The sequence below is a fragment of the Eleginops maclovinus genome, chromosome 15, assembly GCF_036324505.1.
Source record: "Eleginops maclovinus isolate JMC-PN-2008 ecotype Puerto Natales chromosome 15, JC_Emac_rtc_rv5, whole genome shotgun sequence".
In the NCBI taxonomy this organism is placed as follows: domain Eukaryota; kingdom Metazoa; phylum Chordata; class Actinopteri; order Perciformes; family Eleginopidae; genus Eleginops; species Eleginops maclovinus.
This window is the reverse complement of record NC_086363.1, coordinates 19692953-19720054: the sequence shown is the minus strand read 5'-3', so window position 1 is coordinate 19720054 and position 27102 is coordinate 19692953. Positions and strand designations below refer to the sequence as shown.

At 40.3% G+C, this 27102-nt stretch overlaps 1 protein-coding gene across 2 annotated transcripts; it reads left to right on the top strand.

Moving 5' to 3' along the window:
• The first annotated feature begins 136 nt into the window (after positions 1-136).
• Positions 137-27102, top strand: map3k7 (mitogen-activated protein kinase kinase kinase 7). 2 transcript variants are annotated; one of them, XM_063901996.1, is made up of 18 exons: positions 137-346; positions 864-983; positions 1064-1174; positions 1399-1464; positions 1581-1626; positions 2820-2958; positions 6104-6232; positions 7532-7656; positions 8795-8925; positions 10020-10101; positions 10515-10639; positions 10751-10898; positions 12162-12242; positions 15339-15406; positions 20668-20767; positions 22996-23057; positions 23378-23493; positions 25728-27102. In XM_063901996.1, exons 2-18 carry the CDS (start codon positions 891-893, stop codon positions 25906-25908), a joined length of 1803 nt encoding a protein of 600 aa, XP_063758066.1. In that variant the 5' UTR covers positions 137-346; positions 864-890; the 3' UTR covers positions 25909-27102. The 2 variants fall into 2 exon arrangements, with proteins under 2 accessions (XP_063758066.1, XP_063758067.1); XM_063901997.1 differs by lacking the exon at positions 12162-12242.

Genomic DNA, 27102 nt, shown 5'->3' with positions numbered 1-27102 from the left:
AACTACTGGGAAATGTGGAAAATGGCGACATTTGTGCAAAAAATATTTTGCTAAAATAATCACATGATTAATTCCAAAGCTGGAAGGAGGTGTGCTGTTCAGAGTGTGTTGGGGACACATTTGCAGTGCGCACACACTTCCTGCTGGAGCTGCTCCTGCGGAGAATAAAAATACACTCCTAGCAAGCCAGCTACACGAGTTGTTAAAAAGTTATGTCTGGCTGTCAAGTGGATAGAGATAGACTGGTTTTAAACATGGACGTTACTCCTCGCTTTTCCGTACATTAATAACAGAAACCACCCCCATGTCCAGAGAGCCGGCACTGGTGACAAGTCAACTGCGAATGGTCGGATTGTTTAAGCTAATAAGTCCCGGTAGCTAGCGTTAGCAAAGGCCAGCCAGCTTTAGCAAGCTGGCTTTAGCAAGCTGGTTGGGCCACTAGGCACTGTAGGCCTTGAGTAGCTTGTTTTTACTTGCGATTCTGGCATGGTAATGATAAAGTTTGGTTTATAAAGATATTGTAGTCGTGTATTACGTAAGACAAAAGCTAACGTTGATAAATCAGTGACGGTTCTGCTAGTGCAGCTACAGTTCGCTCTGCTAGCAGTTGGTTGGCTGCATCACACTAAGTTAACTGACAGCAGGCTAAAGCCGACGAGTTGTCTGCGACAGCATTATGTTACGAACCGAGATATCCTTTTTAAGTTAAGCTAGATAACGTTTTTCATTATGTTACCTAGCATGTCCCTGGCTAACTACACTTTAGTCGTTCAGTTTTGTTGTTGTGTGCTGTCTTGAAGCTGGTCTGCACATCCTTTGACAGAATAGACGCTAACATTGGGTTTTGATTTGTTTTCTTTCAGTAAGTTACTAGCTGTCACTAGCTAGTAATGTCTCTAACGTTACCATCGGCCGATATACTTGAAACACCTCCTGGATATCCGTTTGAAGAAATCAACTATGAGGATATTGAAGTTGAGGAGGTAGGTTGTGTTTATTTGTACTCTAAGGAGGTGCAGACTATTACCTTGGACTAACTGTTATCTTAATTGTCTGTTTCCAGGTGGTGGGAAGAGGAGCTTTCGGGGTTGTGTGCAAAGCCAAATGGAAAGGCAAAGATGTGGCCATCAAGACCATCGAGAGTGAATCAGAGAGGAAAGCCTTTATTGTTGAGGTATTGTTTTAATTGCTGATACTTGTTCTCATTACTGCAACATGTTTAGTTGACAAACATTGTCCCTATCCAATTACAGTTAAATTGCTTCACTTCATGACAGTGATATCAGTAGTCGCTCGGCAGAGTACTTGTAATGACAGACTTGGTGATACATATTTGTGAACTTAAAGTATTGAATAGCACGCATGGCATTGTGTGAAACCTTTCCTCTTTGTCTCTAGCTCCGGCAGCTTTCACGTGTGAATCATCCCAACATTGTGAAGTTGTATGGCTCATGCAATAATCCAGTAAGTTTAATGGAGTGTTATTATGTGCTATATGATATCTATCCTCACACCATAATGCTGTGTCAAAATACACTTGTGTTTACTTGATGTTTCTGATGGTATTCTCTCCTGCTCAGGTCTGCCTGGTGATGGAATATGCTGAAGGCGGCTCATTGTACAATGGTGAGTGAACAATACTTTATATTACACATGTCAGCACTGGTTTTGCCTTAGTAGTAGTTAAGGGAACACAGCTTGGCACACACATACAGTCAAAAGCAGCACTGTTCAGTTGACCCCCCCACTGTTTGCATGTTCAGTCATCTGTCCAATCTGTTTGCACAGTGACATGCAGCATATGCTTGTTTGTTCTGTAGAAAATATCAACATGGACCTAGGAAATAGCGAGGAAACAAACAACAATGCGTTATGTCATACTCAGTGTTATTTAAGACTGATTAGTCCCAGTGTTTTAGCAAAAGTATGCGTCAAAAATGTTACCTTGTGTTTAATAAGTAGGACATTAGTCTGAATAGTGGATATGGACCACTATTGGCTTAATTGACAGTTTATAAAATAGTACGCCCTTCACTGGTTCCAGTTAAATGATACCTATTTTTAGGTCATGATTATTTAGCTTTGACCATTATTTTATCATTATAATAAAATTGCATTTCCAAAATGTATTGTTGAAATCTTAGGATTGCAAAAACAGTCCCACAGGGTCAAGAATTATGAGCAATCAGATGATGGACAGGTTTGTTTAACCTTTTATACATAGGTGTGTGGTAAATTAACACCAAAACTAGCAGCCAACTGATTTAACTTTGACCAGAAATGCATGAATGCTGGTTGGCTGATGGTTAACATTTACTCAGTTTATAGTTTTTGCCACATTGGACTTTGATGCAGCAGTTTTGAATTGATGGCCAAAACAAAGAAAGAACAATGTGTTAGTAACCTGGGAGTTATTGATGTATGCATGAGTGTTTCATACTGTCTCTAGCTATTATCTGCTTTCCCAAACTTCAATGTTTGGAAAATATTTTAATCCCAAGAGGTTTTAAATGTGAAGCCCACAATATGAAACTCTCTGCTGGGCTTTACACCTGACAATCACCTCTCTCCCCCACTCACCAAATCTTTATCAAAGTTAATCCTATGGCACCATAACTTTGATGTCATTCAGTTGAGTTTTACAAACTGTTTTTGAATGACTAAATATTTCCATCTGGATTAACCTTGTTGAAATACTTAGAAAAAGGTAGCCAGCCCTTTTTATGTACGTGTACGTGTATGTGTGTCTGACAGCGTCCTGATGTTTAGCCTGGTTCCCTTTAGGTGTATTGTGTGTGACTGTACTCTCTTGTCCACAGTGCTGCATGGTGCTGAACCCCTCCCCTATTACACTGCTTCCCATGCCATGAGCTGGTGTTTTCAGTGTTCCCAGGGCGTGGCCTACCTCCACGGCATGAAACCAAAGGCTCTCATTCACAGGGACCTCAAGCCACCCAAGTATGCTCCTCCTCCTCACCTCACACACTCTTGTCTCCTCTTTAGTTAATGAGGTTCAACAAATACTGTATTTTCAAATGGTCAGACTGTCTTTATGTTGCGTGCCTAAAGTGTTCATGTTTTTCTAAAGCTACACAGTAATGCAAATCACTCAAATGATGTGTACTTCCTCAGGTGTTGTCATGCAAGCTCTTTATATCTGGACATATGGGGTTATTTTGTCTAGAACCGTGTGCTGAGGTTTCTAAGTAGGCACGGTCTGAACCTATGTTTCCTTGTTTATTCACAACTGGAGCAACCACGTTCCCTTGTTTTGCAACACCTTATTTTTTGATGCAAAGTCATAGTATTTTATAGTTTTTATACTATGAAATTACTTTAATACTCTTCCTATGCGGGTTCTTTCTATATTCAATTTGTAAACTCAAAAGCCATCACGTATTATTCTATTTAGACACTTTAATGTTTTTTAGATGTGTAAATGGTTGCATTTACACCTCTGAGAATATGCACAATTTCAATTTACACCTCTGAGAATATGCACAATTTCGTCTCATTTGCTATTGACGAATAAGAAGACTTATTGGACAAAGATATTTGTTTCAGAACAACAAATACGCCTTAAAGCTGGTTTACACTAAAATTATCACCGTCTCAAATACCAAGGGAAGACACCAAGCTGCCAGACACCTTTGACCATTCCCGCCTGTCACTCAAAGCAGCCCACCCTACACTCATTTATTAAAGTAAAAAAAGAATTGTATAACAATTCCCATTCATCACATACATTAACATTGTGAACAGTAGCTACATTGTGTGCACAATTCTTCGGCAAGTTGTATTTTTGAAGATTACTTTCATTCTTATTTTATGATAAACAACCACAGCCCTCTCACTCAATCCTAAATGTTAATTTTTTCCCATTTCACTTACTTATTTCCATTTGTTAAAGTGAGAATAATGAATCAACGAAATCAAAATATACAAATAAAACATTTCTGACATTTCAAAGAAAAGACCAGATGCCAATATAAACACACTTCTTCTTAATAACAGTCACAAGCCTTCCATTCCTGGAGTCTGTCAGTTTCTGGATCTGTTGACCATCAACTTTTGTGCAGCAGCAGCCACTGCCTCCCAGACTCTGCTCAGAGAGGTGCACTGTCATCATTCACCCTAAATCTCCCGCTTAAGAAGGGCACACTCTGGTTCTCAATAGGATTATGGTCAGGTGAGGAAGGGGGCCATGTCATTATTCTTTCATCTTTAAGGCCTTTACTGGCTCGCCACTCAGAGGAGTGTCTTGATTTGTGCGATCGAGCATTGTCCTGGTGATCCTGGTCTTCTTAAAGAAGCAGACTTCTTCCTGTACCACTGATTGAAGAAAGTAGGTTTGGGAGTTGATTTTGAGTCCATCTTCAACCAGGAAAGGTCCAACTAGCTCATCTTTAATAATACCAGCCCGGCCGTCGTATCAGTGGGTAGAGCAGGCAGCCATATACAGGGGTTTGAACCCTATGCGGTGGACCCAGGTTTGAATCCGGCCTGAGTCCCTTTGCCGCGCGTCTTCCCCTCTGTCTCCCCGTTTCTGAACTGCACTATATTAAAGGAACTGGTTGCCCAAAAAATTCAAAAAATAAAATAATAATAATAATACCAGCTCAAACCAGAACCCCACCTCCACCTTTCTAGTGTCGAAGTGGAGCTCTTCATTTGCGTCTTTTTTCTCCACATGCAACCCTGTTGATTATTTGTGACAAAACGTTTAAAGGTTCTGTGATCACACCCCAATATCTTAGCAATTTCTAGAGTGCTGCATCACTGGGTGTTGATCTCCTTAGGCCACACCCTCCCTCTTTACAAAAATACACAATGCCTGATAATCACTTAAATCCAATATGCATTCAAGTTGTTGCATAACAATGATGATATGGTCAAAATACTCACTTGCACACAGTGTATAGACACAAAAACACATGTTCTTACCAGGCTAAAATCATTTTTATTTCTGCAGTAAAGTTGGGCATTTTAGGAATTGATTTAGGAAAAAACTGGATACAGCGTTGGAGGCGGGTCCCTTTTTTTTTTTTTTTTTTCCATAAAGGTTGCTTAGTGGCACATGAAGCCAAAATGTTTCTAATACAGATTGATATAATTTTCTGGATGATCAAGTGATCTTCTGGCTCATGGTCATTTGGCCCTGCTTTTTTGGCCGTGCTCTGTTTAGCCATGTGAACAGAGGAGGAAAAATAACTGTGACTATGGCTATTAGCTATTTTTAACTTTTAGAATGTTATTATATAGAAAAGGGCTTCTCAGATGTTTGTACTGGGAGCGAGAGCCCAATATCTTTGCCTAAAAAAACAACTAGTTCTTGGTTTCCAAGTATCCCTGAGCCAAAACTCTGAAGTGTTTTCACGCTTGTTTAAGTGCTACAGTGAACACCTATGAAAAACATACCGTTTGTATCTAAATTCTTTGGGTTTGATTCTTAACGTGGAGGCCATTCAAGGAATGGTACCTCCCTATGGGCTCCACTGATTTGCCCTGGAGTTCTCCGCTTGGTTTGAACCCCAGTGTCATGCTGGGACTGAAGGATGTTTGGATCCCAGAGGAGACTGGTGGAAAGAAGGCTCTTGGCAGGACTCTCCGGGAACAACCAGCTGGTCTGTTTCCTAGAGTGCTGCGGAGTTTCTAGGAATTAAAAGGTCTCGCATTGTGACAAATGGTCAACAAGGGTTTACAGTCCAATCATTTATTTATATGCTCCTTTTAATGATCTCCCCAGATTTACTACCTGTCCTACGCTTACATTTCCATCTCCTGTGATGAGATCAACTGTCAACAAGCTGATATATTTTGCCATTTAAAGTACAGCGATGGCACCGTTAAGCTATTAATGATGTGTAATCACAGCATTATGTTATCTTATCTCACCAATTAAGGCATAAACCATTCTCAAGAGCTTCCAAAATGACAAAAAAAAGTGTAAAGAAACCACCGGTATAACCAGTATGTTGTACCTAGCTGGTTATTACACTGTTTTAACATTTCAGAAAGTGTTACTTTTATTGTTAATCATTTCAAGTTTTGGGTGTTTTCAGTGTCTAATGAGGTGTATTTCCTGTTTGTTTTTTTCTTGCAGTCTGCTTCTGGTGGCAGGTGGCACTGTGCTGAAGATTTGTGACTTTGGAACTGCATGCGACATTCAGACCCACATGACCAACAACAAAGGAAGTGCAGCGTGGATGGCCCCAGAGGTATTCGAAGGCAAGTATAAGAGTCAGTCCAAGTTCTTTGGATACCTGCCCCGTTATCTGTTGCTTTCTATAAACGCTCACTGAATCCTTCAAAGTCAAATAACCAGCTCACCTACAGTATTCCTTTGTCAGAGATGGGAAGCAACTCAGTACATTTACTCAAGTACTGTTTTTAAGTACAGTTGTGAGTTACTTGTACTCTATTTGAGTATATCCATTTAATGCTACTTTATACTTCTACTCCACAACATTTAAAAGGGAAATAATGTAATTTTACTCCAGTACGTTATTAAACATATACTTTAACTAACAATACATTTAACAAAACGCATCTCTAAAATTAAACTAGTGGACTATCTCTTTAAGTAACAAAATTATTGAAATATTTTACAAAAAGTCAATCAGAACTTTGTTTGTCTACAGCAGTAAAATGGTACTTGATGCAACAATATAATATAGAAATGTAAGATATATGAATATAGTTATATACAGACTAAAATGCCATTTTTCTGCACAATGACTACTTTTTTTCCTACTTTTTTCCTGCTAATATTTTGTACTTTTACTTTAGTGAAATTTTGAATGCAGGACTTAACTTGTAATGTAGTATTTTGACAATAATGTGTAAGTACTTTTACTCAAGTGAAGCCTCTGAATACTCACACACACCTTTGTTTTGTTACTATTCACCTTAATGTCAGTGCTCCCAGAATAGAGGGATAAATTCTTGATCCATCATCTGCATCTCACTTTCCTCTTTTATTGATGGTGGTCTCCTAAGCACAGTGAGGAGATGGATGGCGGGATGCCGGTGGCTTTATTTCCCCCGGGATAGGACGGTGTACAAATTGTGTTCTCATTCAGCCAGGAGCCTAACGTATTTCTACATGATGAGGCGAGGGGGCAAGGAGGAAAGATGAATTTAGCCCTTACCGTTATCTTGTTTTTTTGGAGGCAAGGTACAAGACAAGCAATTAAACGCCTCACATTTGCCCTCACCGTGAACTCTTCACAACTAATTAGCATCAGTGTGTGCAGCGCAGCTACTCTAAGAGAGGTGTGTGATGTGCACTTTAATTTTGCCATAATATACCCAGTAATTAGGCAACACAGGAGCTTTTCCTTGTTAAAATTGCTCCCTTATTTCCATCCTCATCCCCTCCTGGACGCATCCTGGCTCTCTTCTCGATTGTGCCATGGAGAATTGCCTTGCCTATTGCCTATCAGTCAGTCAGCTATGTGAAACGGAGCGTGTTCTCCCTGTTTGAAAAAGACCTAAGTGTTGCTGTGGGTTCTTCTCTCCTTGCAGGCAGCAATTACAGCGAGAAGTGTGACGTGTTCAGCTGGGGGATCATCCTCTGGGAAGTGATCACTCGCAGGAAGCCCTTCGATGAAATTGGAGGACCAGCTTTCCGCATTATGTGGGCCGTGCACAATGGTGAGTCACCGTGTGTGTGTGTGTGTAGCTGGATGATGCAAAGGTCATATCCAGCTGTTAGCAAAAGGGATGGGTACCTGATCCCGGTGTTATACGATATGCTGTGATATACAGATTTCAGATGCATTATGGTACATAAACGTTTTCTTGTACACTTTATCTAACCATCTCCGTTTTTGAAATGTCATTACAAAATTCCTCTTGGATGAATTTTGTAATGACATTGCATTTCGCTATAAGAAATCTCTCGCGCTGCAGCGCCGTACACTCAGAGATCTGCCGGTAACGATGGCAGAGAGAACAGAGCGTTCAAGAGTATAGTTACACTCTACAAGACTCAGTGTAGAGTCTTAGACAGTGCTAATTTGTCATAAGTGCTTGGAAACACGAGCAATCTGTCCAAACAGCTGATCAAAAGGCTCCATATTCAGACGGACAAATGCACCGTTTTCCACTGCCATAAATCGGAAACTCTGTCGCCCATATTACGAATATCGTTACTACGTCAGGTGTGTAACGTATGCTAGCAGCCCAGAGCCAACACAGAGTTTAAACTGAATTATACAAACATGGGTTGATTATTACAGGTAACCATTTATTCTTTTGCTCTAAATAATAATTTATTTTATTAGTTTTGCATTTCCATCATCACATTAGTCTATAATGATTTCTTACACAAATATATGTGTTATTTAATTGACATAAAATAAAGCAATGTCAATGGTTGTTTCCACTTGTTTTCCCTGAATAAACAACAAAAATAACCAATAGAAATACAGAATCTTAACCATAACCATCCGTAATTAGCCACTGAGGGTCCTCAGACCACTAGGCCTGCTGGAATACTGAATATAAATAGTGAAGCTAAAAGGCATGTTCACCTGTGCAGCACACCCTGCTAATGATTCCAGTACAGAGACGGATGAAGGAGAATACTAATGGGACACTAACAATACCTGGGGACAAGTTAATATTTTCCCCTTCTGAATCTGCCTGAGTATTTATAGTTTTTGCAGCAGGAGATGGGGGATTTAGCAAACATTTGCAGCCTTTCTCTGCTTGTCTGCTGTGATCCTAAACGTAATCTGTTCATGTGACTGTGCCTGAGCAGTTCCCCTGCTTCATTTTTAACATCCAGGCACAAGACCTCCTTTAATCAAAAACTTGCCCAAGCCCATTGAGAGCCTGATGACTCGCTGCTGGTCTAAAGACCCCTCCCAGCGGCCTTCCATGGAGGAGATAGTGAAGATCATGACTCATCTAATGAAGGTAATCTGTCCTCACACATGGCTTTCCCTCTCTGCTTTCATTGAACTGGAGGGAATGATTCAGTATCCCTGAGCAAATAGTTCCATCTCAGAGAGCAGCATGTAACATGACAGGAATAGTTTAGGAACATATTTCGGTTACAATCAAGATATAATTAGGAAATCCACCTCCCCCTGACCTTCTATATAAGGTCAATGCCCCAAACCAGTACTCACACCCAACTACCATCCATGGGTTTCTGCTGTTGTAATTATTATTATGACTATTATTACTTTATATTTTACAGATTATTATTTTTATGTATTATGTATATTTAGAATAAATTGCCATTATATTTTTAGTCCTATTATAATGTTTTTAGTCATCTTTTTTTCTAAAACATGCACATCTGGAAAAAGAAGTTTTATTTCTCATGTGTTTTCTGGTCTCCATCTGTATTTTGTCATTTGTTATTGGTCTTTGCTCGTGTGTATTCATGACACTGTACTTGTATGCACTTGTCCTGTAATCACAAAAACAATTCAAAAATGTAAATAACAAAAAGAAATGCAATTGCAAACATCAAATATTTTGCACACCCAAAAAAGCATATATTTAGGATGGACAGTGCAAGAGAGACACAGAAAATTGAAATGCAATTCCTCTTGCCAATGAGTGACTAAATGAGACTGCTAAACATCATCATCACACCGAACATAAGCCGCCGTTAGCTTAGTGGTGGTGATGTGACCGTGCTATAGTTTGTTTATAGCCTAACCTTAGATTTTTACTTCTGCATTTACATTTCAAGAAACACAGAAGTGTTAATATGTGGAGATTATCATGCTGACTAAAATGTGCAAGTATCATAAACTTGTGTTTGCCACATCCTATTTTCTGAACTCTTACGATGCTAACGTCCTGTTGGGCCTAGAAAATACGTCATCACTCCACTATTGTATGGCAGTCATTTTACCTTGATGCACCTGATAAACTGGGAACTGAACTTATTATTATGGATTATGCTTGAGTGAACTCTTTCATTCACATCTTTGGTAGAAAGATGTTAAATCCAACCAAGCTCACTCGTTCTTGTATTTATTTTCTGTTGGCAGTACTTCCCTGGATATGATGAACCGCTGCAGTATCCATACCAGTATTCAGATGACGGACAGAGCAACTCTGCTACCAGTACAGGTACAAGAGTCCTCCTCAAACCCTTGCAGGATGTTGGTGTTAAAGCCAGCATTTATCAGCACAGAAGGAAACATTATATTTCACTCATTAATTTTTAAGTAAGGGATTTACCGGAGCTAGTCTCCTGGAAAGCATCATTATAAAAATACATTTTTGGATTTCCTGCCAGCACCAAAGAATTGTATCATGTCTGAAATGATTTTATGTTGAGGACTTTGGTTAGCTTTGATATCGATACAGCACTATAGTCTATATAGCGCCTTTAGTGCTGTGTCATTAGTTTGATCTGAGTTTATCCAATGTTTCTAGTGTTCTTAACCATCAAAGAAATGCATTGGAAATCTTTGATGAAAGACACCAACTTTCAGAAAGTATGAAATATTTCTCCTGTCCTGTTTCCTGGGAAACAACAGGATCATATGCGGACTACACTGGCACCAGCAACAAAAGTGACGCAAACATGGAGCACAGTGATTCTCAAGGCAGTAACGACACTATCAAGATCACGCCTCAGTTCGCACCTTACTTCAAGCCAAAGGTAAACCAATACCACACCTAATATCTTTATTATTCTTTAAGTTGTATCTGTGATTTAGCAAATATTGTCCAAACAAGCTTCTGCAGTGAGACATTTCTATTGTTCTCTTAGGCCGACCCGTTGAGGTCTCTGCCTCTGTCGAGGGGGGGCAGCGTGGAGAGTCTGCCTGCACGGACACAGTGCCTGCCATCATCAGACAGCAAGAGAATGAGCGCTGACCTGTCGGAGCTGGAGCCCAAGCTGCCATTTGCACCTGCAGGTAATGCCTGACATCACACAGCAGGATAAAGAGTGCGTCAGGGAAAATAAGCATGCTTTTAGGAGGTTTTTAAATAAGTAAAAGTGCTCAGGAAAGGCATGCTGCAGGACTGTCAGTGCAAGTCCTATTTGAATGAGGCCTCTCCAAGTCCACCAGAAGCTCCTCCCCTTTCAGGGTTATTCTTATCAATTGGAGGTGGAGATGGAGCATAGAAACACAGATATTACCCTGTACACTGAGGGCCATCAGACCCATCTGTCAGCCATCTCCTGACAGAAACAGCAGTGCTGTTCTGTGCTGCTGAAAACCTCAGGAGCTTCTAGCATGGAGTTTGATTTAAGCATACAGAAATGGTCAGTGTAGGGACAAACTAGAAAGGAAAAGTCCCAAGTCTAGAACACGGGACATTGTGGTCACATGGCATGCGCTGAACCACTCTGCTACAATGGCACTGGCAATTTTTATTTTTTGTTGCCTTTTTTATTTTTCTGCTTCACTGTAACTTAATAGTCTAGTTGACAGCTCATAGCGTCCTATTGTGAACCCGGAAAAGCTGATTAGACCAAAGCTAGAAATGAATGGTACGTGTCCCCAGCACAAAGAAATTGCCGGATGTTAAATTGCATATGTTGGACAGTTTGCACAATTATCTTAAGTTGCATTTATTTGCATATGCAGACAATAGAAAAACAAGATTTCTGGGGGACTCATTACTTCCATCTCTGATCCTGAAATTGTCAGAAATTGATTCAAATTCCCTAATAACCTTTTGTCTGCATATGCTAGTTAATGCAACTAATTGTGCAAATTGTCCAACATATGCAAGTTAGCATCCGGCAGTTTCTAAGTGCTGGGGACCCGTAATAAACATTTCTAACATAAAACCTTGGTGTACTCAACATATCTGGGTTCACGACAGGACTGTATGAGCTGGAGACTGGACCATAAATGAATAGAGTTACTGTATTTCCACCATCAACACTCGCAGTCCTTAAATCGCCGTGTTGAACTTTGAACCCAAACGGCAGCAGAGCTTTAAGCCTGCTGCCGTTTGTGCTCAGAAAAGTAATGTGGTGGCTGCTGGCGCTGTAAGCAGTAATACTCCAAGGCGTCGGGAAGGGACGGAGTGCATGCTGCCCCTGCAAGTACAATGTATGCTCTGCATGAGCGGGGCCCACATGTCCGGTCCTGTGGGCTCCCAGTCTGTGTCAGTCTGCATGCTGGTTTTGTTCGCAGCTGTGTGTGTATGTGTGTTTTCCGCAGCACGTCCGCCGTATAAACGAGGCCATCGTAAAACGGCATCATACGGCACCATTCTGGATGTCCCCAAGATCGTCGTCACAGGTATCACTGGACCCCCGGGTTTCCATGGTGACCGGGTGCTGCTGGCTCTGCTTGGCTGGTTTTGGGCTGCTGTGCTCTGACATGGAGCTCTCCTGTGTGTCACTCCATAGGATGCCAAACACAACATGTTTATATTCTACATACATGAATCAGGGTTGGGAGGGTTACACTAACTAGTCACACGTCAATTTTAACCAATTTTAGTCAATGTAACCTGATTACTTTCCATCACTTTTGGATTAAGGCAAACCAAATGCAATGCAAATAGAATAGGAGAACTGTAATAACAATAAGAAGTTCTTTCCTTGAAATGAATGAAACCTTGGAAAAGCCGAAACCAAGATATTTAAGATAATAGAAAATATATTTCCTCAAATGCATAGGATGTACTTTTGTTTAATAAAGCCGCTATCCACCTACTGCATGCAATTATAAATGAATTAAAGTAGCCTAAATGGTTTTTTTTAACGTAATTGTTATCAGAAACATTTACCTTTTTTGTACCCTGATTACGTAATCTCGTCACATGTAACCCTGAATACAAATGAGCTGGTCCTGGAGTAACACACACGTGAGTGGCTCTGTGTCTCTGTGTCTGTGTTTATAGAAGGCAGAAGCAGAACATGAGTTAATATCACATCTGGTGAGGAAATCAGAACGTTTTCTCTAGTGTTGATGTGTTTCCATCATCTGTGTCACCTGTCAATCAGTGCATCTGATCAGGTGACACAGATGAGCTGCCCCTCTAACTCATGGCTCTGTCTTCTCCTCCCTCTCTGGCTTTGCAGTGCACCAGTTCTTCTGAATTTCAGCTTGTCCTTGCCTTTCATGCATAAAGGACTTTGAGAAAGCTTGGCTTTTTTTTTTCTCCCCCTATTGCTGTTTTTACATCCATTAACTTTGACAAAGTCACATTTCTTTCACATGAGGGTCAAAGCTATTATTACAAGCAGATACGGATGAGAGGAATGGGGACAGCTGTGGATGTCCTGAAAAAAGCTTATTTGGAGCTGGGTGAGACACATTACCTGTGGAGAAGTTGATCCACTGCTAAGGAAGTCAAATGATGCATGTTTTTAAAGGTAGGGAATATCATCGCACGGGTACCCCTGGACCTTTACCAGGCAGATACATCATTGGTGGTCATAGAGGAGGGGTGTAATGGTATATAAAAAATCACAGTTCTAAGGTATAAACAACAATTCCAGAAGATCAACTATTTTAAATGTAAAGATGAATTGATAATTATATTTATTTCTCCTGTGCCACATTGCCTTTATAGTTTCAGAGACTGTCCACTTGTCACCTGCGAATGTAAAGCAAAAGTAAAGAGGAATTTTCACAGTATTTTGACAGCTTACAGCAACAATACTGCAGGGACAATGTCTATATGTTAAAGCCGTGAAAGAAATTGTAATATTAACTGTTTCCATTTCAACAGAAAAGTCTTCCAGGGTTTTTCTTTGTAATTTAGAACTTTTAACACAAGATATTTGTCAACATTTGTGTTGTTGTGAAAGAACAGAGACTTGCACAGTTTGATAAATGAATATATAGCCAGCATTATGAAAAGCAAGTTTATTCAGTAAAGAAAGAGCTGGCAGTAAAGCAGCGCTGCCTGAGAGACGAGGCAAGAGTGATGAAATGAAGTCCAACATTCACAAAACACATATGCTGTCCCCGTGCCAGAGCTTCCAAGAAGAGTTCTCTCTTAAAAATATGTTCCTCATACATTAGGCTTAGACTAAAGAACAATACAGCTCTTGAAAAAATTAAGAGACCACTGCAGCATTATCGGTATCTCTGGTTTGACTATTTATAGGTATTTATTTTATTGTATTCTTTAAACGACTGACAACATTTCTCTGTGTTGGAATTCAGCAGACCGGAATGGCTGCCATACATGTAGAGATTGAGATTTAAGAACCATGTGGAGTGGTCTCTTAATTTTTTCAGGAGCTGTGTATAAGGGATGCACCAAACTGAAGAAAGCCACATATTGAGAATACATCCTGTACTGATGCTGGATTAGTGCATGTACCGTTACACCCCTTTCACTGAGCAACAACTGGAAACGTGGCTGTGAGGTTAGAAAAAAGTAAATCAGAGAATAAACTAATGAAAAAATGAATTCCAGTAGAGAGTTCTGCTCAGTCCTTTGTGTTTGTTTGTGTGTTGGTATGTGTTGTTTCCTTTAGAAAGAGCCTGTCTAGCCTAGAGCAGATGCACTCAGTCCTCTGTGTTCGTTCTGAAGTGTCAGTGGAATTCACTTCATGAATTCTAGGTCATATAGAGGTCGGGAAATAGGAAAAAAGTGCAATACACATGACTTTATGTTGAACATTGCTGTAATATAGGAACTATGTATGCCAACTTATTTGTGTTTGGGCTTCAGTTGAACATATGTATACTGTAGATTAAGAAATAAGCGCAATTCAACCCAAAAATGCAGCTGGGCATGAGCACATTTAAAGACTTTTAAGGAACTTTAAAGACAGATAGAGCAGGGAAAAATAAATAAATAAAAAAGACAGTAAAATAATTGCTTCCAGATACAGTTTTTACAAATTGGTTCACATACAGCCGACTCACAGAAACAGGTTTCACAGGGCTGAATGACAAGTCAATGGTTGTGTGTCATGCAATCATATGCACATAAAATACAAACAACTGCACAAAAATAGACTTTTGCAATCAAGCAAAAACTATATATATTTACCTGCCCTAAATATGATGCTGTTTAGTAACATCGACTTCTATTTTCAGCGGCCAGACAAAGAAATAATCAATAGTGATACAATTGATGTGATGTCATGACATATTCTCTTGGATGCATCTAGTGGGGCCCGTCAAGTGTGTATGATGCAGGACACTGTCAGTGGGGCGGGATGCTTTTAGCGCTGTGGTCATGTTGTAGCCATGCCACAGCACATGTTGACAGGCCAGGACCTACAGGGTTAAATCAGTGCAGCTGTCCCCCTCCCACGCCCGGGTGAGCCTGGATCTCTGTTGAGCAAACACGGGCACCAATCTCCAGCCATCACTATCTGCCATCACCACTGCTCATTTTCTGTCCTCTGTTCATCCTGTCCACAGCCACATGCGAGCCTCAGAGACGCCGGTCAGTGCAGGACCTGCCCGGCATCTGCTCAGAGTCCAGCCAGGTAAGACTCAGACACACTCAGAACGGCGAGGCATTGCTAAGACAAGTCGGTCTCTGTGTTTTTAATGTTTATGTCCTTGACTTGACTTGACTTATATAGTGCAGAGTTATTCTCTAGAGAGGCATTTTAACATTCTTCTACTGGAAAAAGGGATGTACATGAAAATCTAAGATGTGTACGTTCCCAGCCAAGCTAGATTCGTTTTGTCACAAATGTGAAAGTAAAATGCCGTCTAGTTACGGAGGTGGGAGAAGTACTCTGATTGTGTACTTGAGTAAAAGTAGAAGTACTCAGATTGTGTACTTTAGTAAAAGTAGAAGTACCAGAGTGTAGGAATACTCTTTTGCAGTGACTACTAAAAGTAGTCATTGTTTGTTTGGTCCATTTCAGAATAATATATCTGATGTGTTTTATAATGATTGATCATTAAAGTGTTCTCAGAGCTGGTAAAGGTGCAGCTAGTTTGAATGGCTTTGTATACTGCAGGGTAGCTGCTGGATTTACTGCAGGTGAACTAAAGTCTGATTTAAGGGCTGATTATATTTACCATCATTAATCCAGATCTGTAAAGTAACTAAAGGGATTAAATACATGAAGTGCAATAAAAGTACACCATTTAGCTCTGAAGTGTAGTGGAGTAGAAGTACAAGTCCCTGAAAACTGTATTTAAATACAGTTCTTGAGTAAATGTACTTATTTAGGGTCTTAAAGATAGTTAGCATTAGCATAGTGAAAGTCAAACATGGTAGAGTGCAGGTTCTGGATGTAAACCTGAACTGGAGCTTCTTTCCACTAAACCTATCAATCCCACTGTGGACTTATTGTGTGTTGTACAGTCCACTAACCCCTTGTCAGTCCCTGGAAGTGAACGCTGAAAGAGTACACTTTTAATTCTGCTATTGGTTGTTTTGGGTTGCACAACAGATGAGTCATCTATATGAAACACGTATTACCGGATCTCAACTTTGTTTCCTTCATAAAATTGACCAGTGGTTGAAACTATTGCATAAAATTGCAATTGTAGCTCTGCACCACACCACCATCTGTTGTGCAGTTTTTACCTTTTTTTTTTTGAAAGCAATGTAAAGCAAATATTAATCATAGCAGAGGGTTTTTAATAATTTAAAACAGGTCTGGAAGAAAGCTTTTTGTAATGCAATTGCTTCCTTTACGCTTACAATGAAAGAAAACACAGTGAACATAAGACAAAGATAAGAATGACTTTATTAATCCCAAACTGGGAACTTTTTGTTTTGCAGCAGCATAATACAATACAAGGCATAGAAAATAATTAGAAATAAAAAGAAGAAATAAACAATGCTAAAGTTTAGACCTCTCAAAGAAGAAATATAAATAAAAATGAACTGGCATTAGAGAAAAGATATATATACATACAGTGGGGCAAAAAAGTATTTAGTCAGCCACCAATTGTGCAAGTTCTCCCATTTAAAAAGATGAGAGAGGCCTGTAATTTTCATCATAGGTATACCTCAACTATGAGAGACAGAATGGGGGAAACAATCCAGGAAATCACATTGTAGGATTTTTAATGAATTGATTTTCAAATGATTGTGGAAAATAAGTATTTGGTCAATAACAAAAGTTCATCTCAATACTTTGTTATATACCCTTTGTTGGCAATGACAGAGGTCAAACGTTTTCTGTAAGTCTTCACAAGGTTTTCACACACTGTTGCTGGTATTTTGGCCCATTCCTCCATGCAGATCTCCTCTAAAGCAGTGATGTTTTGGGGCTGTCGCTGGGCAACACGGACTTTCAACTCCCTCCAAAGATTTTCTATGGGGTTGAGATCTGGAGACTGGCTAGGCCACTCCAGGACCTTGAAATGCTTCTTACGAAGCCACTCCTTCGTTGCCCTGGCGGTGTGTTTGGGATCATTGTCATGCTGAAAGACCCAGCCACGCTTCATCTTCAGTGCCCTTGCTGATGGAAGGAGGTTTTCACTCAAAATCTCACGATACATGGCCCCATTCATTCTTTCCTTTACACGGATCAGTCGTCCTGGTCCCTTTGTAGAAAAACAGCCCCAAAGCATGATGTTTCCACCCCCATGCTTCACAGTAGGTATGGTGTTCTTTGGATGCAACTCTGCATTCTTTCTCCTCCAAACACGACGAGTTGAGTTTTTACCAAAAAGTTCTATTTTGGTTTCATCTGACCATATGACATTCTCCCAATCCTCTTCTGGATCATCCAAATGCCCTCTAGCAAACTTCAGACGGGCCTGGACATGTACTGGCTTAAGCAGTGGGACACGTCTGGAACTGCAGGATTTAAGTCCCTGGCGGCGTAGTGTGTTACTGATGGTAGCCTCTGTTACTTCGGTCCCAGCTCTCTGCAGGTCATTCACTAGGTCCCCCCGTGTGGTTCTGGGATTTTTGCTCACCGTTCTTGTGATCATTTTGACCCCACGGGGTGAGATCTTGCGTGGAGCCCCAGATCGAGGGAGATTAGCAGTGGTCTTGTATGTCTCCCATTTTCTAATAATTGCTCCCACAGTTGATTTCTTCACACCAAGCTGCTTACCTATTGCAGATTCAGTTTTCCCAGCCTGGTGCAGGTCTACAATTTAGTCTCTGGTCTCCTTTGACAGCTCTTTGGTCTTGGCCATAGTGGAGTTTGGAGTATGACTGTTTGAGGTTGTGGACAGGTGTCTTTTATACTGATAACGAGTTCAAAAAGGTGCCATTAATACAGGTAACGAGTGGAGGACAGAGGAGCCTCTTAAAGAAGAAGTTACAGGTCTGTGAGAGCCAGAAATCTTGCTTGTTTGTAGGTGACCAAATACTTATTTTACCGAGGAATTTACCAATTAATTCATTAAAAATCCTACAATGTGATTTCCTGGATTGTTTCCCACATTCTGTCTCTCATAGTTGAGGCATACCTATGATGAAAATTACAGGCCTCTCTCATCTTTTTAAATGGGAGAACTTGCACAATTGGTGGCTGACTAAATACTTTTTTGCCCCACTGTATGTGTATATGTATGTCTATGTATATACAGTTGACTATGAAGTTAAATAATCTAACATTTGACAGTAGTCACAGTAGTTGTATGAGTCAGGGTGGGGTCCTCTGTAGTTCTTTTCACAATTAAGTAAAAAAGGGAAACCAGTAACTGGAAAATATAGCTAACCACGAGATTTAATAGATCTTTCTAGTGTTGTAGTATTTTATCAACGTGTTTAATCCCCCGCTTAATGAAACAACAGAGTAGGTATCAATTGCAGCTGTTTTTGCTTTCAAGCTAGCAATCTAGAATGAAAATGTCTTGCTACACTTGATCTTTGTGAAGGAAATAACAAACAAAATCCACTATAGGAAGAATGCACTGCTAACAGACTAGCTCTCCTATTGGCCAGTTAGCTGTAGCTCAGTGAGCAGCTCAAAGACAGACAACATGTCAACATGGGTCAGTTTAGAAGTCAAACAGCTGTCAATCAAAGGTCACCATGAAAACTTAAGTACTTTTTTCCAATCAATTTAGAATCAATTGAATTCTAGACATGATTAATGGTGATTTCATTTGGACTTGAATATAATTTAACCTATTTAATACCAATGATTCAGAGCTGGCTCATGTTTTCCGCTGAAATGTCAACCTTTGTGTCATTAAAAATATAAAGCTGAACTCCAGCAGCACCCAGTCAGGGGTTTATTTTATCTTCATCATCACTCCTGCTGTCTTGTGGGTTCTTGACTGATGCCTTTTTTTAAAAGATGTGATGCATTCTTTGTCAAGAAAGAGAAATCCTGTGGGGGAAATAAAGTTCCACAGTATGACATTTGTTTGATATGTCAGCTCCAAGAAGATGAAGACATCAGTGCGCTCTCCTCAAACACACGCAGCCTCAAATATGATCCCTGCTTCAGAGTATTCCTCCTGCTTTCCCAAACATTAGGCTCCATTTGTTTAGGAGTACACTCACACCTCTGCATTCAAAAGTTCATTTGGAGTTCAGCGTAAAGACTTTGTACAGAGATCCTGTTTCTAAAGGAGATAGATTGTTATTTTCTGCCTGTGGGATTCCCAGTGCTCTGACAGCTCCATTGATCATGGAGTGTGAATTTGCTTTGTTATCATTTCACTTCTCTTCCCATATGGAGAGACACTCTGAATCACTGTGAGCTGGTGACAGATTAATCTCAGATTGAATACTGGTGTTGTAGTTTCTCTGTATACAAAAGAATCCAACTTTAGAATGTTCATGTTTAGTTTGTCATTATTTTACCAGACATATTTCAATCATCTTTTGTATGCATTACATTTGGAAAATTGAATTATTTTGTGAGGTATGTAAAATCCAACATGGTGTACATTCCACAAGTTAGTGTTGCAGATGTGGTTTGCCACCTGCAGGCTCTGAGCTTTACATGCTTTTTGTGAGAGCCAGCACCTTTTTTCAATTGTGAGTGCCGTTCCATGCCCCCGCCTCGAGAAAAAGTGCTGCATCCAGACTCCTTTTCCTGAGCGCTCTGTGCGGCCGATCACATCAAGATAAAAATGTTGGAACTTTGCTTAAAATCACCACTGACGTAACTGTAGAAGTTAAAGGAGAAATTAGTTTTTGCCGATGTCTGTCAGACCAAGAGTCCTAACAAAGACCCAAAAGCCTTTTTATTCGTTTGAGCAGATTGTCCGATGTTGCTGCCAGTGAGTGTGGTATTTCTATTGACGGCCAAGTGTTGCTCTCCTCTCTTTACGACTCTGACTGAGCAGTAAAGCTAATTCATGCAAAGTCTGAGAGCAGACAGAAGTGCAGTCAGTGAAAAAACAAATATATAGAAGCACAAATGGAAAATAAGACGTGGGGAGAAGCTAGTTTGTCTGACATCCTTGACATGAATACATTAAACAGAAAGTGCTGGCAGTGTTCTTTTGAGAAATGTAGATGTGCAATCAGTGGCAATCAACAGTCAGCTATGGAATGAAAGCTCATTTTAAAAGAGGAAGTTCAGCTATTACACAACTCATTGAAATGTTCAGGACCAGTTTGGCATTGGTCCAACCTTCTCAACGTCAGTACTGTCTCTTACTGTGACATTGTGAGCCGTCACAACATCCCTGTGATGGCCCGGAGTTTGTCGTAGACATTAACTCCTCAGTGGTAATTGCGTCACAAACTCGGTCAAAGTTACATGTTCTCCTGTAAGCTTTGTTTGGCCTCCATGTGTGCGTGACAAGAAGACTGCCTTGCTTCATGTTTTTATGTTTATTCCTGTGTGTTCTCCTGCAGGGGAGCAGGAACAGCAGCCGCTCCTCCAGTCCCAGTGTGAGGATGATGCCCCCTGATAAGCCCAGCAGCAGAGGGTACTTCTCCCCTGATGACCCTACAGGTGCTCATGTGCTTTTTCACAATCACACACAATTTCACCTAAAAATGTTTTTAACAAAAGCTTAAATGTGTTTAGAGGGAGTGTTTTCCCCTTTCTCTCCATAAGTTAAGAAACGAGACAGACCTCGAGTTACAGCTTAGTTTGTAATCATTGTAAAAGCATGAAGAAAACTGACTTGATGGCTAATGCACGAGAGTTCGTAAAGCCAGCCTCATTTTTTGGGGGATGTTCCCTATGTGGGCGCCCAAAGACGCAGAGCTGCTCAGTGTGTGTTTTTTCAGAGCGCTCTTTGAAAGTCTCTGAGTTTTTTCAGAAAGGCTCTGTGGTTGTTACTGTGGCTCCTTCAGGCTACTTGGTTCTCATTGCAAAAAACACATTTCAAACCAATAGTTAAAAGCCCACATAGATAAAGAAAGCAATTAATAAGTTCAGTACAGTTTAATCCCAGATCAGACGGACATTAAAGGGTCCAGAACTCATTTTGTGTACTGGTTGCACTATAAGGTCGGATGTCTGTTCCCTTGTTTCTTGTCCTAAATATTTGTCCATGCAGAAAATAGAGCTGCATTGATGCAAGAAAGATGTCCCACTTGATCCAACAATATAGTATTTATGAAAGTAACAAAACAAGCACTTCTTTATGGAAACATTAAAAAACATATAGGCGTCACTTTATCATGAGGAACAGCTGAAATACTGGACCAGGAGTAGAACCCTAACAGCTGTGTTTAAACCTGAGCTCCTGGAAGAGCTTCTCGGGCTGCGAGTTGTTTGGTCCACAACAACACTGTTTACATCTATCATCTGGACTACTGCAATGGAGTCCTGTCCGGGGGTTCCCAGCAAAGCCCTGGAGAGGCTCCAGCATGTCCAGAACCTGCTGCCAGGGTTCTCACCCGCACCAAACCCTGGCATCACATCACCCCCACCCTCATCTACCTTCACTGGCTTCCGGTCGAGTCCCAGATCCAGTACAAAACAATCATCCTCACATTGAAATCTCTCCATGCCCTCGCCCCCAAGTACTTATCAGACCTCCTCGATCCCTACACCCCCTTCTCGGAGTCTGCGGTCCTCGGACACGTGCCTGCTCTCCATTCCCCGATACAATGAGATCCGATGCGTTCCCCACTGCTATTTAGTTAATTGATTTAATTTGTACTTTATTATTTGCCCTACTTGTTTGTTTGTTTGTTTGGTTTTTGTCTGTTCTTACACCATGTAAAGCGGCCTTGGGTCCTGTGAAAGGAGCTATTAAAATGTAATCTGTTATAATTTTTATTATTATCACAGCTGCATTGTGACCTTGGCCAGAGTTCTTTCAAACTGTATTGGGAGTGAAAGACCCCCACAGAAAGCTTTTTGAATCAGCATCAGAAAACCTTGATTCGTCCCACATGGGGGAAATTCAAATTGTTTCAGCAGAGGTGAAAATATAAATAAAGGGCAGGCACATAATATTTCAAATTAACAAATTAAAGTTATTCCAATTTAACCCTTTAGAGTCTTGGGGCTAATTTGGCCGATTTTAATCTCCTTTTTCTCGTTGATTTGTCTCACTAAACCCCATTAAGAAATGTTAAGCATGTCAGTGTTATCTTTTTTTTTATGACAACCTCACCTATATAACCTGATAGCTATATTTTTCATTCTTACATACTATATGAACATTTTGGACCCAGAATCACACCAAAAATGTAAAAACGTGTTTTGAAAAATATATTATTTTTCATATGGGAAACACAAACACTTTGAAAGCTGGAAATATATACAGGGGATGTTACTATGATAATGTAAAAGTTTGATTGAGGTATTATGAACCTATGTACAAGTGTCATGAAGAAAGAGTATTGTAGCTTAAAAACTCTGAATCTATCTAACTATATCTCAATTCTGAATGTTTGGCTGTCACTTTCCTTCAATTGCCGTCTCTCTTCATCTATCCAACATTAACATTCCTAATAAATGTTTCCAATTTACATATTGCACAAAAGTGTTATCGCACGTCAGCGGTGTCTTTAAAGGAGTGTGTATTGCTGTGAGTGTGGTGGTCTCCCAGGGGCTATGATGCCTTTTTCTTTAACTGTTAATGTTGAATTAAACCCCCTAAGTCCACTGATCCTGTAAGTCACCTCGGAGATTATTCCTGAGGAAAAATGTGTTGAACCCAACCCTCTTGCCTTGAAAATAACCCCCCCCCCTCTCATTCTCTTCCTTGCCTTCCTCAGACACCAATGGCTCAGACAACTCCATCCCCATGGCCTATCTGACCCTGGATCACCAGCTGCAGGTACACCACACTCAGCCTCCAGCACCACCTGAAACCCATCTGACATTTAATAACTGAAATATTGTCAGCATTGCGTCATGGCTACCCTCTTCTCTCAGAGAGGATTTGAAGGACACTGTAAATGAGTTCATTATGAAGGGATTAAACCTGAAAGTGGAGTGTGAATATTAATACACATTGGCAGCATCACTTCGCTATTGGCTGTTATTATCTGCTCAGACTATAGCTGATATAAATACACTGTGCAGCAAGTCATCCAGCAATGTGCGTGTGTGTGTGTGTGTGTGTGTCTGTGTCTGTGTCTGTGTCTGTGTCTGCAGCCTCTTGCTCCCTGTCCCAACTCCAAAGAGTCCATGGCTGTGTTTGAGCAGCACTGCAAGATGGCGCAGGAATACCTGAAGGTGCAGACGGAGATCGCCCTGCTCATCCAGAGGAAGTAGGTCCAGCAGCTCCTAGCATCCACACTGCATCTGATCCATGCCATGTTCAGTGTTCAAGCACAACCGGGGGGATGTTTCACATACAGGCGTGCCACAGGGCCAGCACAAACAACCAGGCCCCCCACCAACACACATTTTATGGTGGAAGTGTACAGCTGACCAATCACAAGCTCCAGAAATGATAGAAAGACCACTGGAAAAGGATTTGTTGTAACACTGGTTTTACATTTGATAGTTTTCTGTTTTTAAAAGAAATGAACTTTTTAGTTTTATTCTATAAACCATTAACATTTATTCCAAATACATGTTTATTTCTTTTAGATCGTTAATAATAATAATAATCCATTTAAGATAAGATAAGAAGTACTTTATTAATCCCAAACTGGGAATTTGTTGTTGCAGCAGCATAAAACAATACAAGGCATAGAAAATAATTAGAAATAAAAAGAAGAAATAAACAATGCTAAAGTTTAGATAAAAGAAGAAATAAAACTAAATAAAAACTAAACCGGCATTACAGAGAAGATATATATACAGTCGACTATGAAGATAAATAATCTATAAACTGTCAGACAAGTAAACACTATTGAAATTAAGGGAATATAAAACAGGATGTTCGATACATAATAGTATATTTTATTTATAGAGAGCTTTTCTTAAAACTCTGACACTTTACGGAGGTAGAATTCATTAAAACAGAATTAAAACACTTACAGAACGCAAAACAAGACATTAAATTACAGATTAAAAGCAGTTTTGAAAAGTTGAGTTTTGATTTGAGATTTAAACATGGTGAGATCAGGGCGGTCATGGGTGTGTTGGGGAGTGAGTTCCAGAGGGAGGGGGCAGCAAATCAAATTTGCCATAAACCTGCATTATCAGTAGTGTATAAAAACAGCATCGTCTTCATTAGTTTGACCAAGGAAAACCAGTTTCAATCCACATTCTCATCATTTAGAACCCATATCTGGTGTTCATGTGTTTGAATGCTTTTCTATTTTGAACCAACAGGAAATGACATGCTGATACATGTCAATGCAGCTTTACAAGGTTACCTAAAGTGAACTCAAAGGACAGGGCTGCTGAAAGATCCTCACTAAAGCCTTCTGATGGAAATGAAAGGGGCAAAATGCATTCATTGTTGTAGTGGCCAAATCCTTTGTGAACCGTCTCATAAACTCCCATTTCTCTGTTCCTTTTGTTGGCCACATATGACAGCTTAGGGCTGGGAAGCAGTGTTTGACTTGCAGTTCGTTTAGGTAAAAGAAAATCCAATGGTCGTTGTGAGTTCCTGATCTTTAAAGTTTATTGCAAAAAACGAAAAGAATATAAGAAAACAAAATTAACGTCAAGCTTTTCACTGTGGCAGCAGATTCCACTAATCTCTCCACGCTGCGGCTGCGGTCAATCTCTGTAGCGCTGCTGCCTGGCTGCTCCCCCCCGTAACACACCGTACCTCCAACTTAAAACTTAAGCCGCGACCTCACCACCTGAGCAAGGCGCACCTCTGGCTGAAATAGAGAAGAGGCATGAATAAGACTTGCGAATAGATCCACAGTAGAAAAAAAATACACTTAAATGTGGCTCCTATATTGTAAAGTTACAGTTAATATAATCTAGGCTGCTGCAGAACGAGTGAAATACAGGGGCTAGGTTTTATCAAAACAGATTTTTTTGCATAAATGTGCGTGCTGAGAGTGGTTTTATCTGCTCATTATCCATTCATTCTTTAATTGTAACAGTTAGACTAATACCTAAAAACATATGTTCTAGCTGTATAAAAACCCTGCAATGACTGAACGTTATACATCTGTGAGGACTAAATGAAATCCTCCGCTTTCATTTATTTTTATCTTTCAAAATGTATAATTCCATAAATGCAGCGGAGCATTTGAAGAATCAGAATGTTTTTTTATAACCAACCAGGAATTAGCTTTGGTGTAAATGGAGCATATAGAGACACAGAAAGAAGAATACGTAGGGTTTTGTTAAATAAAAAGAGCAAACTATTGTGCTGCTTTTAAAAACTATTTTAAAGACTATTGAGACAAATAAAAAAGAAAGACAATATTTACACAAAATATAAATATGTAAGAAACTGAATATAGTATTTTAATATTTCATTCAAAAAAATAAAATATTGATATCCTAATGTAGTGACAGCACCACCCTCTGTAGTTCAGGTGTAGACAAGAGAGTGGTAATATTTCTACATCTTTCCCCTGTGCAGGAAGGAGCTCATCGCTGAACTGGACCAAGACGAGAAGGACCAGCAGAACACGTCCCGTCTGGTGCAGGAGCACAAGAAGCTGCTGGAGGAGAACAAGAGTCTGTCCACGTACTTCCAGAAGTGCAAAAAACAGCTGGATCTGATCCGGGTGCAGCAACAGAAGAGACAGGGCACGTCGTGATGAGACGGGAGACAAATGAACTGCTACCCCCCTCCCGTCTCTGCCCCCTCCTCACTCCGGCACTATAACACTACCCACTCTCACACACACACTGCTCTGTCCAAGACCTCTCCTGTGTCCTGCATGTTGTAGACCCTCGCTCTGGTTTGGACATTTGCACATGACGTCCCTCTGAACATTTGCACATCCTAACTTCTGTGAGCGCAGACCAAACAATCATTGCCCCCCCCTTGCCCCTCCTCCAGCAGCTGTGTGTCCTCTGATGGCAGGGTGTGTGGCTACATGTTTGCTCCTGACAGCCCCTCCGTCCTCCACAATGTGAAAAACCAGACGAAGGCTTGTCAGTGAGTAATGTGCAGGATCACTGATATGCAAACCCCCCCCAACCCCCCACCCCTTAAATCAACATATTTATCTCCAACTTTTTTTAATAGTGAGCATGAGCCCTTCACACACCACCTCAGCTGTGTCCTTCAAGTTGTGATGTCTTCAGGTCAGAGAGGGACAAACTTCCTGTCCCTGAGAAAGGAACGCTGGGTGTGAACCTGACCTGCTCCTCATGCTTTCCAAACTACACCCTCTTCTGGATCCTCTTCCTCTTTCGACTTCAGTATTGTTTTTGCGTGTAGATGTTTTTGTCTTTTCTATCCAGTAGTACACATTGTATGATCATTTTCGCGCTAGGAAACATTTTATCTGCTGGGGAATGCCCTTGCGGACAAATAGAGGAGCGTGTTCCTCCGTACAGTATCTAGTTTGTTTTTAGTTCACATGTTGCCTTAGAAGTTGCCTGCATTTTAAGTGCTTGTTTTACGTGACATGTAGTTGGGGTAAAAGATTTAAAAAGAGGATATTTTTTAATGTAATGGACTTTGAATGAAGTTCTTGGAGGGAGGGAGAAATGTCTATGATGTCTCCCACCATCCAAAACATGTACTCTAAAAGAATGTGTTTTCTTGCTCTCATATCCCACCGATACTTTTGCACAATCAATTTAGTTTTGTCTGGTCACATTTTATTTTTGATTTAAACTTAATTTTTAATAGCAAGACTTGACGAGTCTTACTTTTAGATGTGTTTCTATGCAGGAGTAATCTTCATGGGTTCTCCTCTTCAGGTTTCTGATCATGGATTTACCACAGTATACGGCAGTGATGATGAAGGCATTATGAAATAAACTGAACGGTGAAAAGA

Bases quoted from the DNA above. Each gene is read 5' to 3' on its own strand.
- map3k7 (XM_063901996.1), top strand. From the start codon at position 891: ATGTCTCTAACGTTACCATCGGCCGATATACTTGAAACACCTCCTGGA. The intron at 8,926-10,019 runs GTAATCTGTCCT...TTCTGTTGGCAG, and splicing joins TCATGACTCATCTAATGAAG to TACTTCCCTGGATATGATGA. The intron at 12,243-15,338 runs GTATCACTGGAC...TCCTGTCCACAG, and splicing joins CCCCAAGATCGTCGTCACAG to CCACATGCGAGCCTCAGAGA.